This window comes from Lonchura striata, chromosome 3 (assembly GCF_046129695.1).
Source record: "Lonchura striata isolate bLonStr1 chromosome 3, bLonStr1.mat, whole genome shotgun sequence".
NCBI classification, from domain to species: domain Eukaryota; kingdom Metazoa; phylum Chordata; class Aves; order Passeriformes; family Estrildidae; genus Lonchura; species Lonchura striata.
Genome location: NC_134605.1, coordinates 18843786 through 18858421, shown reverse-complemented (window position 1 = coordinate 18858421; position 14636 = coordinate 18843786). Strand labels below are relative to the sequence as shown.

Genomic DNA, 14636 nt, shown 5'->3' with positions numbered 1-14636 from the left:
GTCTTCCCATTTCCCTGGCAAATACTATGGCTCAAGCATTTGCAGCTACAGGGAACAGCACTGAGCTTTGCTCTCACACCCATCAGAGGTTCCCACTCTGCAAACAGCTCCTCCAGAGCATCCAGCTCACAGCAGAGATGAGCCAGAAAGTGCTCCCAGATTTCCCAGTGTGGTTCCCCTTCCCAAAACCTGCTGTTCAAGGAGGTGGAGAGCTCTGACTCCTGTGCTAAGCCAGCCCTGGCTCTCCACCGGTGTGGAGAGCACAGGGTGCCCAGGTGCCCAGCCCTGCCCAGCGAGCGCACACAGTTACCGCAGTATCCGAGGTAGCTCTGGACTCCTGTAGATGTACTTGTGCCGGTAGCCGAGGTCTGTGTGGAAGGGCACAAACTGCACCTTGTAGTCCCGGAAACTCCGCGACGTTGCTGCGATGTTGTAAAGCTGAACCCAAGGGGAAGCAGGTGAGACACTCGTGTTACTCCAACCCAGCTCCCCCTGCCAAACCTGCAGCCCCCTCAGGCATGGGTGAAGGGCCCTGGCTTGAGCAGCTTTGGTAGCTCCTGCCTCATTTCACTACTGATTTGCCACCTCCAACACTACAGAATCTGCAGTAGTCCCTCTGGCCTATGGAGTTTTACACCTTCCCATTACTAACTTCTTGCCTGGCTGAGATGTTGTTCTGTCCACACCAGCTCCTCCCACCAGATAAGTTTGCAAAGCCACATGTGTACCTTTTTTCCCAGATGAAATGGTACCACTGGATCATCCTCAGCATGAAGGATGAGCAGGGAGCAAGAAATGTATTTCACACTGTAAAACAGAAAACAATATCACAAAGGCTCAGAGCAATCCCATCATTCTCTAACACCAACACATGTACATTTTAAAGAAAATTGGAATGACAAGCATGTCCTGTGGGTTATTAACTACAATTTAAAACCTGATCTGGGCACCATTCATTTGATCTATAGAAAATTTACCAGTGAAAGACACGCTTATAAATTTTTCTTACTGCTTAGACCAGAGAAATGTGGCTCACTCCACTGTAAATCATCAATCCCCCTCCCCCCAGGTCTGTTTTGGTTTCAATACTGGAAACTCACAAATGCTCAGGCTCTTCAATGAACGACTCAGTGAAAGGAGACATGTGATTGCAGGCAAGGTTGGCTTAGGCAAATACACAGCAAAGAAATCTTCTCAAACCTTCCTTCCATGTTCCAGTGCTACTGGTTTAACATGCAAGGTACACTTGAAAAGCATAAATGGCATGACCAAATCAGCATATCCCTGAGTAATCTTTGTTTCCTCTGTTGCATCTGTTCTTAATATGAACAATTAAAAAAGACAGAGCTCCACTGTGCTGCTCTCAGGCCTATGGAGATTAATTGAAATCATTCCAGTGAGAGCAATGCAGCAAGAAAAGAAGCCAGACTGTGCAGTCTCATGTCTATCCTCATTGATGCTTGCCGTGGCTTAGTGCAGCCACAGCTGAAACCCCAGCAAAGAGGGAACTCACTTCTCATCGTTTGCAAATTTAATTCCACTTGTTGTGATGGGGTCCAGGAAGAACCAGTCAAATCCAGGGAAGTATCTGTATATCTGAAAGGGAAAATGTGTGTTAGTGGCAGGCACCAGCAGGCCACTGATACAAAAAGCACTAACAGGGCAGGCCACTGCCATCCCATAACATCCCCTGGCTGCTGACCATGCTCCTTGCAGTAAGACTGCCCCTGTTTCCACCAGCATGAATATTCTCCCCTGCTTCAGGTCTATCTTACCACCCTACTCAGGAACAGGCCCTGTGGGTGCTTGCATGGTCAAAGTGTCCAGGTATCATAAGGACTGTTGGCAGTTATTCCTGGAAGAGCTTTATTCCAGGGCACCTCACCAGCTTGGACTGGGTGTGTGCTCAGTTCAGAGCCAGTTCATTCCCATGCACATGGCTCTGGCACTGCTTATTGTGTGTTCCCAGCAGCTGTCTCAAGTCTATTCTTTATCCCCCAATGTTTACAGATACCAGCACTGCCCCACAAGTCGTGCAGTTAGCTCAGCTCCAGCACTTCTGAAGGTTCATTTCCATGTACACAATTCCATGCCACCGGTGTGAGTGTCACTGTGTACTTGCCACAGAGAAGGGATGACTCCGCGCCTCCTCCCGTATGTTGGTGAATGGAGATTCCAGGATCAGGGCATCCGGGGGCGTTTCTGAAAAGTCAAAGGTGCAGACAGCCAGCAAGGTCAGGGTCTGCCTCATGAGAGCAGCTGCCACCAGTGCGCCAAGGACAGCTCTGACACTGCCCCAAACATCTGCAGGAATCTGGGACAGCAGCAGGCTGCTGGGAAGCACATCCATGTGTCACACTTACCTCTCTCGCAGAGACGCCGCACCAGATTTGTTGCGACTCTGGAAAGAAGAAGGAGCATTGAATGGGCACAGGCCCTCTGCAGAGCAGCAGCTCCACAGGTGGCACAGGTACAACTCAACTACCGCGAGGTCGATCCCGCACACTGCTCGAGGTCCAGGCTGCTGGCCCACAGTGACCTGTGTCCCCATCAGCCTCACGTACCCAACTGCCCCAGGTGACATCAGGGGCCTGTGTTCAAGTGAACAAGTCCAAGGAAGAAACACACCAGGCAGCCCCTCGGCTGGACTCCTTTTGGGTGGCTCTCAGGCTCCCAACACATCCATGCAGTGTGACACAGCCTCCTACCTCCAAGACCACAAGGGTTGAGCAAGAGGGGAAGGCAGGGGTATAGGCAGAGGGGTGCTGTGTTCCAGGCAGCTGGAGTGCAGCATCCCAGGGCTACAGTGCAAGGAGCTTCCCTAACTGGGACAGAAAGCAGCAAGGTCTCCCTTATGCATCACCCTAAGGGGACAGAGATATTTCCAAAGTTGCCAAGTTCTCCAAGCACAGCACATTTCACAAACATTGAACTCCAGACTGGCTGTGGTCACTACAGAACTCAGCTGGGGACTAGTCTCAGGACACTCTTGACTGCAGTGTTGGGAAACATCACAAGTATGCTCTGACGCAGAAAGGGATTCTGAACAGGGCAAAAAATATAGAGGACAAGCCAAGAAAAAGTCTTTGTCTTCTCTCAAACAAAGCAGGGTGTTTAGTGCCACAGCAATGAAGACCCACTTCACTGAAATACCTCCCTATCCCAGCATGTGTTTCACGGTCTTTGTGGTCTTACAGTTTATCTGTACACAGCTCAACTCAAAGGTAACTCTTGTGTTTGCCCACTGCTCCTCCTCCACCAATCACAAGGGTAAGAGCATGTGGTGCTGAACATGACTTGCCTCCAGACAGCCATGGAAAGAGAGGAAGCAGGAAATAAAAGTTAAAAACATGAAGGCAAAGGCACTTGACACCTTGAACTTGCCTGTGTCAGGCTTGACCATGCAAATGTCAGAGGTGGCCAGCAGTGTAGTCATGCAAGCATCTGCCCAAACACTGATTACATACAGCATGTTCATCAGGACAGGAGGAAAACCTTTTGAAAGGACAAGGCAAACACAAGTGTGGTATTTTAGAATACCAGAGAAGCCTGATGTTCTGCTCTGAAAGACAACCTGCAATCTATTATTCTAAGTGTCTTTCTAGTGTGAACCCTCTGGACAATGAAGGTTCAAGATCCATTGCTGCAGTCATTCACTGTAGCCCTTCTCACTCTGTACAGTATAAAGGGGGAAGCCACCCTCCAGAAATTATGCCACAGATGCCAAGCCAGCCCAGGGATTATTGCAAAACAGCACCTTCATCCAAGGTCAGTGCTTAATGTTCTTCAGAAGCTGCTTCTTTAGAAGTGCCACTAAGATTAGATGCTTACCCTGTGCCCAGGGAGTGTCCCCATATATAGACAGGGTTGTCTCCACTCCGTGCTTTTATCCAGTCGAAGACATGAAGGGCATCGTAGGTCATTCCCCTCTCTGAAGGGCTGCCTATTGAATCACCCCAGCCTGGAACACAAAGAGTCCTGCTGAGAATCGCTCCAACTGCTCAGCAGAACCAGCCAGCTCCTCCCATGCAGCCCATCTGCGACTCCAAAGGGGCCTGGGACATGGATACTTCCTGTTCACTTCACTGTGCACCTCTATGATTTGGGGTTGAAAGCCCTGATTGACTCAGTCATTTAATCCAGGTGACTGCTGTCTGCCAAGGAGTTTTTGTGGATTTAGTCAACAACAAAACAAAGATTGGATCTCAAACACTGATACAACAGCATTCTCGCATGTACCCACCTGCAACAGCTCAGCTCCCAAACCTTCCCTGCTTCTGCATGCATGTAACCAATTTGTAGGAGTCTCTGACAGCACAGGATTGGATGCTTAGGGCCAAAATCCAACCGTGTCTCACAGAGCTGTTGCAACATCAATTTGTCTGTGCTGTTCAATCAGTGCCCGCCAGCAATTTTCCACCCTCCTGACTGTTCTGGCTCCATCACTCTTGCAGCACATCCACACATTGTATGCTCTTAGCAGCCAGCACCCCTCATCCCTTCTGATACCCAATAGGCAGCCAGAGAAGCAGCTGCCAGCAGGACTGAAAAAACAGGGCAAGCTCCTACAAATAAACTTCTCCCAGGTGTCTTCTTGACAAAAATGCAATGGATTAATTTCTTTCCTTTATCAGCAGTGGCATTACACTGCAGCCATGGCTTAAATACTAAGAAGGTAAAAAAGAAGCAGCAGATGCCTGACTGTGGGTGCAGAGGTGCAAAGGAGTCATGGCTTCTGGCAAGTATTGTTAGCAAATAATTTACTCTGTCATATCTCACCTATGAGCTTTTAGAAGGAAGTAAGTGCAAGTTCAGTTCCATGTGTGACCTTAGGAAAGTCAACTAGATCTTATCCAAAAGGACTACACCTAGGCAAGCCCACCAGCTTCCTTATGTGCACCTGGGGGTGCCTTAAGTGGATGCTGTGATAGAACTGTGTGCCTGACTCACTCTCTGTTCCTCAGTTCTGATAAAATCAACAAGCCCTGTGCATGAGGACAGACAGGAGCCAGAGCCCACCCAACTGGACATCAGGAAGCACTGCTACCCAGGAAGGCACTGGAAAGAAATTTCTGGAAATTCTCTAGATACCCATGAGGAGAAAAAAAGAGAAGCAATAATCACACCTAATTAGCTGGCAGCAAGGGTTTGTAAAAGAAGCCCACATACCTCGATAGTCAAACGTCACCACATGGTACCCAAGGGAGCTGAGAACCTGGAAGCAGAGAAACACTCAGAAACCCATTAGAGTCTTGCATACCAGCCATGTTCTTGCATCAGGCCAAGATGCAGGGATTCATTTTATAAAATTATTGACATGTTAAATAGCCAATTTACAGCTTTTCAATATAGCAGGCACAGAGCTTTCCAAACACTAATCTCAGCCCACTGGTTTTGCTCCTTTTGTTTCCTGAACCACGTATCAGGCTACCTAAGGTCTTGATTATCTCTTTAACAGCTTTGACCTTAAGATCTGCAAATATCCTACTGTTTCCCCTACAAAGACTTTCATGTTTTCTAGTGAAAGAGTACAACTGCTTCAAATTATATTACTCAAATTGGCATAAATGTAAGAATAACATATAGGAGACCATGACAGAAGGCTTAAATGTATAGCTCAAAAATGTGCAGTAGCACTACTAGAAATATTCATGTTATAGCCAACAGTAATCCTAACAAAATATGTAATAAGTATGTAAAACCAAACCACATTAGACCAACTTGCTTAGAAAAAGTGCCTTGGCAAAACCAACACAAGCATTCTAAGGTACCATTGCTCGATAAGAATCTAACAGCTCTGTGGTAAACAAAAATCAAGAAAAAGTTACAAAAGGATTAAAATGTTTCTCTTGTAATGTATGATACATGATTTTTAAAAAAAGCAATATTAGTATTACACTATACTCTAAAGAGGAAATACAAAACCAACACCCTTCCTAGTGGTACTGGGACAATTGTAGTCTACAAGTGAAATGACACCTGTCAATTGAGCATTACTTGTAGCACAATTTTAAGAGATTACTTATACTGGGTATATTTATAAACAATTAAACATTTCAAAACAATTTTGAGGCACACAGTATCAAGTGGAGCTCACACAGTCAACTGGCACCTGACTGGAAAGGGAGAGAGCACTTCCATTGTCCCACCAGACAAATTAGATGCTGCAGGACAGCTGTTTCCAATGGAAGCACTATATGATATTTTTAGATGTTCACTCACACACTGATTTCCCTGACTGGACATGCAAAAGATGAAGTTTCTTCCTGAAAAGTTTGGGTTTTAGCTTTACAATGTTATTTTACTGCTAAGATATCATACACAATCTCACCTTTTCCAGGCCAGTAAAAATTATTTAATCTGTTGAGAGTTCACCTGTGTTCCAAAAATGTTTCATGTGTTGGCTGCGTTGAAGGCCTATTAAAAGCACCAGCAAAAAGGACAGTATCCCAAACTGGTTCGTTCTGCTGGAATAAACACAAACCTGGAGTTTCTGGAGTGGTTCTGCTAAGCCCATGTGTGTGCTCACATTGACTGAAAAAGGCAAACTAAGCATCTTGTCTGGATGTTCTCAGAAGCAAAGAACACCAGACCCAGGAACAGAAACCTTGGGTTTTGGTAAACTGTGTTCTCTGTGTTTGTACACACAGGAACACACCAAGTCTGTATAGCCTGAAGCACTGCTACTCTTGTCCATCAAATCAAAACCAACTCCTCTGCCTGTCTTGGCCAGCACAAAATGCATCACAGTACAGGCTGGTTCCAAGAAAAATGAAAAAACAGATTACTATACACAACAGTCTCCTCAACCAGTTTTCTGCAACTTATTTCATCTTTCTTTTCTTAAAGGAAATGAAGTATCACCTGCCTCCTTGGGGTTGCTAAACACTACTTTCTAAGCAATCTGAATTTAAAAGATTTTGCAGCAGAGGATCTTGCATTGAATTGCAATAAAGCTTTAGGAGTGCCAACACTAACACAAATAAAGAGAACAGACTCAGACCTCTCTGAAATGAACCAGCAAAACCAATTATGTCTCTTTTAGAAACATGTGACATGAGACCAAGAAATTATGTGTGGGAATTTCAACCAAAAGAGAGTTTAATAAAATAAATTACTCCAAAAATCATTAGACGAAACACTCAAAGCAGCTGTGTTCTCACATAACTCACACCATAGTGCTACACCTGGGGAATTCATTGGGTTTTCTACAAAACCTTCTGCATTTGGGATGCCACCACTCATACAAATGCACTGTACCTTGAGTAAAGGGGAAATCCAGACTGAATACTCTTAAATGGTACCTTAAATTAGCACATTAATCAATCAAATTTGGGCTGTAATTAAATAAAACTTTTGATTTTCCCCAGAAAGTATTAGTTGGCTCAGCTGGAGCTGGCCGTTAACAACAGCAAATAAAAGCCTTTCAAACATCTTTGAAAATGGGAGAAGTGTGCTTGCTCACAGCTTACAGAGCCTTTTCCCATGCACAGGCTTCCTATTGGAAGGCCACTAAGAGCCCCAAGGGCTGTGCCTGTTGGCTGTGGGCTGTTTGAGCTGTCTTCTCAACTCTGTGCACACCTGAGGTGTTAATGCAGCTGTTTGGACAACACAGGCAACCACTTACCTTGTAAAGCTCCACCCGGTGATCCCCTCCTCTGGCAACAGATGAAGCAAAAAGGAGAGGAAAAAAAGGAAAACATAAACAAAAAAGAAACAAACACCAAAAATCCCCAAACCAACCACATTTGAGCATTTAAGTTTCCAGAAACATATTTCCCAATTGCCTCAGGCAATCTAACAAAAACATCCCAGACATAAGAAACACCATAAATGCTTTGTCACAGGCTTCAAGGAGACAGTCAGGCTTTGTGGAGCTATGCAGGACATAATTTTGAAGTCAACTTCTCCATGTATATCTTGCCTCACAGCAGGTAAAAAAGAACTTTTCAATACACCCTGCTGTCTGCCTTTTCCAAAGCCTGTAATACATCCAGAACAGCCTGTCCCTTTTTGCTCTGCCTACCCTGATCTCTTGCCACAAGTGCTGCCCCAGCCAGTAGTCCCGACTCTCAAAACTTTGATGCTCCCAGCAGAAATAATGACATTAAGCCAAGTAGGTGGCCCTTAGATTTTCCCACCTGGCTCCAAGCACAGGGAAAGTAAGGACATGTGCAAAAACATGAGCAGAGAAAAGCAGAACTGAACACTGTAAATAAGCCCAGGGAAAGAATTATGCTTTTAATTGTAAATATAAAATGAAACCTAGACAATGGAAAGGAATATGAGTGTGCTATTACATACCTTAAAATATATACACAACATGACATGGTTAATCCATACTCAAACTTCAGTCTAGTATTGAAATTACAGTAAAGGTACTCTTGCACTTACAAAAACTCTGAAACTTTCATACTATGACTGGCTTTGTCAGTGCAGTCTCTAAAGCAAAATACCAGACCTCCCTCTAAGAACACATGCACTTGCCAGTCAAAAGCTGTCAGCTCTAACCATGCTACAAAATACCTAATCCAGTCACAAAAACACTCCAGGCAAAATGCAAGGGATTGCTTGTAAGTCATTTTGAATCATACAGGCCTGAAGATGATGATCCACTTGCTTGAAAAGTCACCATTCATATGCACATGTTTGTGCTTTTTCTTGCTTTCCTTGAAGTGTAACAGAGGAATTTTTTCTAAGGGGATTGAGTACACAACATTTTTGCCTCAGCCCCAGATCACTCAAGTCAAACCAGGAAGCCAAGGTAGTGCCTTATACTCATAGTTAATGCAGCCTGCAGCAGTAAAGCAGCCCTTGTACAAACAACTGAATGTGCAGCATAGAAACAAACATACATCAACACACATTAAATCTGAAATGGCAAAGCCAGGACACCTCCAGCTCCTCCACAGCACAGAGAAACAGGAAATATGTAACTGATCCCTAGTTCAATCCTTTATCTCAGCAGCACTTGGGGGAGTTGAAAAGGAAATCTAATCAATACACACACAGCAGAGATATTGGCCCCAAACAGCCACTATTAAGCTGCAGAACAGCTTCCCTTAGTATCATTTGCTACACCAAATCAAGGCAAAAAAAAAAAGTGAAGTATTTGAAAAACAATGCAACAATTTGATTAAACCTTGCAATGCATCAGCACAAGAAGGCAAGGGCAATTTGCAAAAAACCCATCTGTTCATGCATTTCTTGGGTTGCAGCACACACCTTCTGCACAGTGCCCTTGTACCAAGAAAAGCACACTGCTGAGACAAGAATTGGTGTGAAAAATGTTCTTGTGATGTAGAAGCTAGCAAACCTAAAACAGTTTCTTTTCTTTACGTCATGGAGCTTGTTTTCCTGCAATGTTCCTGCTCTTGCAGAGTATCTATGGGCAGATATCAGCTTCAAAAGAACATGCCATCAAGAAAAAACATCCCAAGAACTGGCACTCAGAACTCAGCAGGGGAAACACTCTTTTGTAAAATGTATATTTTTAAGAGAAAAGATCATGTTCTAATAAGCAAACAAAAGCACTGTAGCATGGGGAGAGGTGGCAAGGAAGAACATGATCCTGAGAAATATCTTCACACTGCATTAATGGTTTTTAGCATCCAGCAACAAAGTACGGAGAAGTAATCTACTACTTTAGCCAATAAACAGTCAACTATAAAATTACAATGTTTAGAAGTGCTCCTGGTCCAGACAAATGTCCTGGACAGATGCAATAATGAAACAAGATCAGCATATAAGCTTCCTCTTTCCTTCTGATTTTCCTTCCTCAGAATGTGTTAATTACCAAAATAACCTCACAAAAGAAACTGGAAGGTTTATTTAATGCCTGTGAGTCACATATACAGAAGCACTAATACCATCCCATGTCTCAACTCAGAGACTACTATACGGTAAAGAAATATTTCTCATCACCTGATTCAGGAAGGGTCACAGCCTCCTGGCTTCTAGCAGAGGATACAAGGTAAACTATAATATCAGATATCTCTGATAACTGCAATAAATCTATTCCCACATTCAATAATGGAGAGGGATCATTCCATAAAATATATGTGCCTTCTTTTAAAAGGAGAAGCACTAAACTAATTTTAGATTTTATTTTCGTTTAATCATAGAATAGTTTGGGCTGGAAGAGACCTTCAAAGCCATCTAGTCTAAATCCCCTGCAACAAGCAAGGACATCTTCAACCAAATCACTTTGCTCAGACCCCCATCCAGCCTGACCTTGAATGTTTCCAGGGGTGGGGCCTCTGCCACCTTCCTGGACAGCCTGTTCCAGTGTTTGACCACCACCCTCATTGTAAAAAATTTCTTCCCTGTATCTAATCTAAATCAACTCTCTTTTAGTTGAAAACCATTGCCCCTTGTCCTATCACTACAGCCCCTAAGGAGTTTTTCTTGCCTTTCTTAATGTGCTAAAGCTGTGACAAGCCAGGAAAACACATCCTGAAACAAAGCCATTAGTGTTTTGTGCCTCACCTTGTTCCTGCATTGCCGTGCAGGTAAAGGATTACAGGGTGGCTGGAGCCCAAAGCCTCTTCAAACCACAGCTGGTCCTTTCCTCGGGCATTCTTCCATAAGGCTGCAGGGACCGTGTGCCTAAGAACAGAAGAAAAAATTACACTGTCCTGCTGCTATTCAACACTCAAGTGTCTGCCACTCGAACTCTGAGATTTTCTGTTCGACTCCTTCATCAGGATTACACACCTCACACACACTTTTTATAAATCTGTCCTGATTAGCTGACAAATGGGCAAATTGTAAAGGCAGTGGCTAGACTCATTTCTACATTTTCACCTCCAACACCACTGCCTTCAAAACTTAGGGCTGTCTGTGCAAGGCACCGAACTTCAAAGGCACAATTACTGAACTTCCTGCTGCTCTGGCAAAATAATCACAGTTCCTCAGCTTTTATGGCACTTAATTACTTCAATTAACATACTTATATACCATAAACAAGATTCACTGCTAGGTCAGCAGATGTATAGAACAATCAAAGGCAGTTGGGCTTGGAAAGAATGTTCAGTGATTAAGAGGCATATCTGACTTTACAGCCAATCTGAGGGAAAGGATGAGCCCAGGCACCGAGGAGAAGATAGTATGTTTTGTTTTCAGGCACAAGGTTCTTGAAGGTGTAACATTTTAGCTGAAAAAGTTAAAATCTACAAGAGGCAGAAATTTTTAACTAGCAGCAGTTCTTCTGCAGATAATGTACCTAGGTGGCCTGCAAGGAAGAATTCAACACTGGTGGAACAGAAAGAGGAATGACAGACTGAACAGAAGGTACTCAATTAAACTGGATAATTAGAATACAAACACAAAGCAAGCACATGCCCATAACCATCTGAGTTGTTGAGAAAGAGGATGGCTTACAGCCATCAGAAGTAGCTTAAGTACTCACATGTCTTTTTACCTGAAAGGCAGACAAGCTTGCACCTACCACACCAATCCTCCCCAGATGTAAAGCTCAAAGGACAAACTAACAGGGGGAAAGCAATGTAGAAAGTCTACTTGTGTGCAGCCAGCAGACACCAAGGTCTTGAAGAGGTAAAAAGCCTCAGTAACTAAGACTCAAAAATTCAACTGTTCTGCCCCAAGACTTTTGCAAACTTATGAACAAAGCAGGCTGAGGACTTTGTTTCACAAATGTACCAAACATAACACCTTACACTGGCTTTTAAAAGCAAGGTTCCAAAGTTTTGTGAAAATCTTCCACAAATATCAAGACAAATGACAGCCTCTGAATTGCCACCACAAGCTGGAAGTTCTGCTTTAGCAAAGATACACAGTACATTTGCAAGGGAAACAAAATACAAATCTCAAGACTGCAAAAAAACTTATTTTAACAAATTAATAGGTAGAATTTTAATTGTTCAAGTGAAGAATCAAACCACTATTTTATCAGCCTATCCTGGAAAGACTGAAGTTTTCAAGTTTCTAAATGGATCATTCACTAAAATTTGCCTAAAGGAAATAAAGTGTCCTAATCATAGTTATAAGAATATCTCTATCCCATTTAAAGGTTACGTACCCAGTGAAGAGAAAATCTCTACTGCATTAAAGGACACATCTAAGTTACACACACAACTGAAAACTCCAAATCCTGCACTTCACAGACTGAACATCACTGCCTGTATTAAAGGAACACCCCCTTCCCTCCATGCCTGACACCATCCTGGGTAACAAGGAGCTAAAATGAATTGTCCCTACCTGTGACCAGAAAATCATCTTTGTGAGAAAGAAATGACAAATGAGCTCTGACACTGTCACTTGTTTTGTGAAGAGTGTAAACTGTGTGTTCCGTTCTCACCCACTCTCCAAATCTTACATATGTTTTATGAACAGAATTTTCTTCCTCCTACTGAACACTTTGATCTGTTTTCCTATCTTCCCCCACATGTATTTTGCAAAACAAAATACAAATCAGAGTTGAATGACAAAACATCTAACTCCATGAGTCTGGTCTGATCTGGAGGCAGGATCTTTGTAGTGATGCAGACCTGTAAACTTTATCATTCCAAATTTTGATATTTCTCTAAATGCACAGGTTGTCTGATTGTGTTTTGTGCATTACTGAACCTAGCTCAGATGAGCCCCAGAGATTTGCATACTTTTCAACTCAGTCACTTGGCAGAGGAAAATACAAACATCCACAAATGAGAGCATGCACAGCAAAAAGACTGAATAGGCAACATCTAGAACAAAGAGAAGGATAAAGATGCATGGCACATACTGCACAAAACTGGATTCCTTACCAGACTCCAATGGTTACATCCTCCTCTGGCTGCAAGTAATAATTACAGGTGTGGTTTAAACCTTGATCCTGTGGTCTTTTCAAGTCAATGAAATATGGGACTCTCACTGAAATGAAAAGACAGAAAGAAAAAAAAAGCATTTTAATTTATTTTCTTACAAAACTGCTTAACGAAAGCACTGGAGGGTTGTACTAGCTGGTCCACTGTGCTGGGAAGACGTTTTTGTGTAGAAGGATGAATTCACTACAGCTGTGATTTAAAACATGAACAGCAAAGAAAGCAAGGTGAGAAGACAGAGGCAACCACCAAAAAAAACAGGGAACAGGCTAAAATTAAAGAGAAGGTGGGAAGATGGACAAAGCCTCCTTTGACAAACACTTAACCATCTCTGTCTGGTCTGCTTTATAAATCTCTGCACATCAGTGGCATGGGTTAGCTGATTGGGATTCAGTCTTTTAGCATAAAATGGAACTCCACTACAGCAGAACCAGGAAATTTGTCTCCTTGAGATTTAGCAGTACAGCAATTAACACACCAAAGTTTTTGTGCTATTGACACAAAAAGAAATCCTGATAATGGTGACAGCCAAATCCCATTTCACTTACCCCCTAAAAAACTGTTAAACTTCACACAGACATAAAAACCAATGCAGACAACAGCCAATGTTAACCTGACAAATGTGGGCCCCCAGACTGCACATCTTTATCTGTGCAAGTGTCTGCTCTTATGCAAAAGCATATGGGAGAGTTCCAGACAAGCCATGCATGGCACCACAACCTGCTGCATCTCAGGAGGGCCCTGGATCCTCCAAGAGGACAGCAGGTTCTGCAGCTGAGTCTGGACAGGCACACAGGTCTTTTCTACCAGTTCTCTGGGAAAATCATGCAACTTCTCTGTGCCTTTGCAGTGGTCTAACATCAGCCAGAAATTCAGGCCTCAGATCCTTTGCATCCCCAGCTCCAGAACCCCAGGGTTTGTCCTTGAGTCTCTCCAGGTACCTTTTGCTAGAGACTCCAGGAGGGACCATTCTCCCCAGCAGCAGAGCACAGTTTTTACATCCTGTCCTGTCCTGACTGGCCCAAGAGCCACTGCATGGGCAGTCTGTGCTTATTGTTGTTCAAGGCCTTCCTTAGAACCATTCTATTTCCATGTCACAAGATAGAAAGAGCTTAGAGTCCGGCTGTCCTCTAGGATATACATCTTCCAAAAACCCAGAGCTCCTAGGAAAGCTGTGTTTCCTTCTCGCTGGTTGGTGGGGACATGGCTGCTATTCTGTTGACCATGTCCATTGGAATCTGATTATGTTCATCTTGCCACCTAAAACCAGAATTTTCTGGGCAGGTCCCCTGACCTTACTTCATTTTGTGGCAAAGCTGGCCTTCAGGAGGATCTGGATTATTTTTTCCCTTTTCTCAAAAACTTCCTCTGCTGTATTGTCCCAAATGATCATGTCATCAATGCACTGCAAGTGTTCTGGAGCCTCATCCTTTTCCAGTGCAGTTTGGATCAGTCCATAGCACATGGTGAGACTGTGTTTCTACCCCTGGGGCAGTCAATTCCAGGTGTACACCTCTCCAGGTAAAGGCAAACTGTAGCCTGCACTCTTCTGCTGAAGAAATTAAGAAACCTGCATTATGGTGGCATCACTGATATTTTACCACCATGGCAGGTCAAACCACAGTGTGCCTTGTGGTGTGAACCCTCTCTCCCAAGCAGGAAAGTGTCTGCTCCAAATAGCAAAGACTCTGGTCTGTATTGGCAGGACATGGGACATTTCCTCCTTGAATTGCCAGTGGTCCTCTTTAATTTGATCCTCTTAAATTTCTTCTTTAATTTAAACTTTTTAATTCCTTGGACAGTCTTTCCATGGAT

General features: G+C 43.6%; 1 protein-coding gene across 2 annotated transcripts in view; it reads right to left on the bottom strand.

The window, feature by feature from the left end:
- Window positions 1-14636, bottom strand: part of ABHD12 (abhydrolase domain containing 12, lysophospholipase) — a 38282-nt gene that overhangs the window by 2020 nt on the left and 21626 nt on the right. For both annotated transcript variants that reach the window (XM_021534855.3, XM_021534856.3), the window contains exons 3-12: window positions 12765-12870; window positions 10489-10608; window positions 7628-7658; window positions 5170-5215; window positions 3832-3961; window positions 2364-2401; window positions 2123-2202; window positions 1514-1596; window positions 729-807; window positions 311-438 (exon numbers count right to left, since the gene is read on the bottom strand). In XM_021534855.3, the coding sequence (XP_021390530.1) occupies window positions 311-438; window positions 729-807; window positions 1514-1596; window positions 2123-2202; window positions 2364-2401; window positions 3832-3961; window positions 5170-5215; window positions 7628-7658; window positions 10489-10608; window positions 12765-12870 (841 nt within the window). The remainder of the gene's footprint in view (window positions 1-310; window positions 439-728; window positions 808-1513; window positions 1597-2122; window positions 2203-2363; window positions 2402-3831; window positions 3962-5169; window positions 5216-7627; window positions 7659-10488; window positions 10609-12764; window positions 12871-14636) is intronic.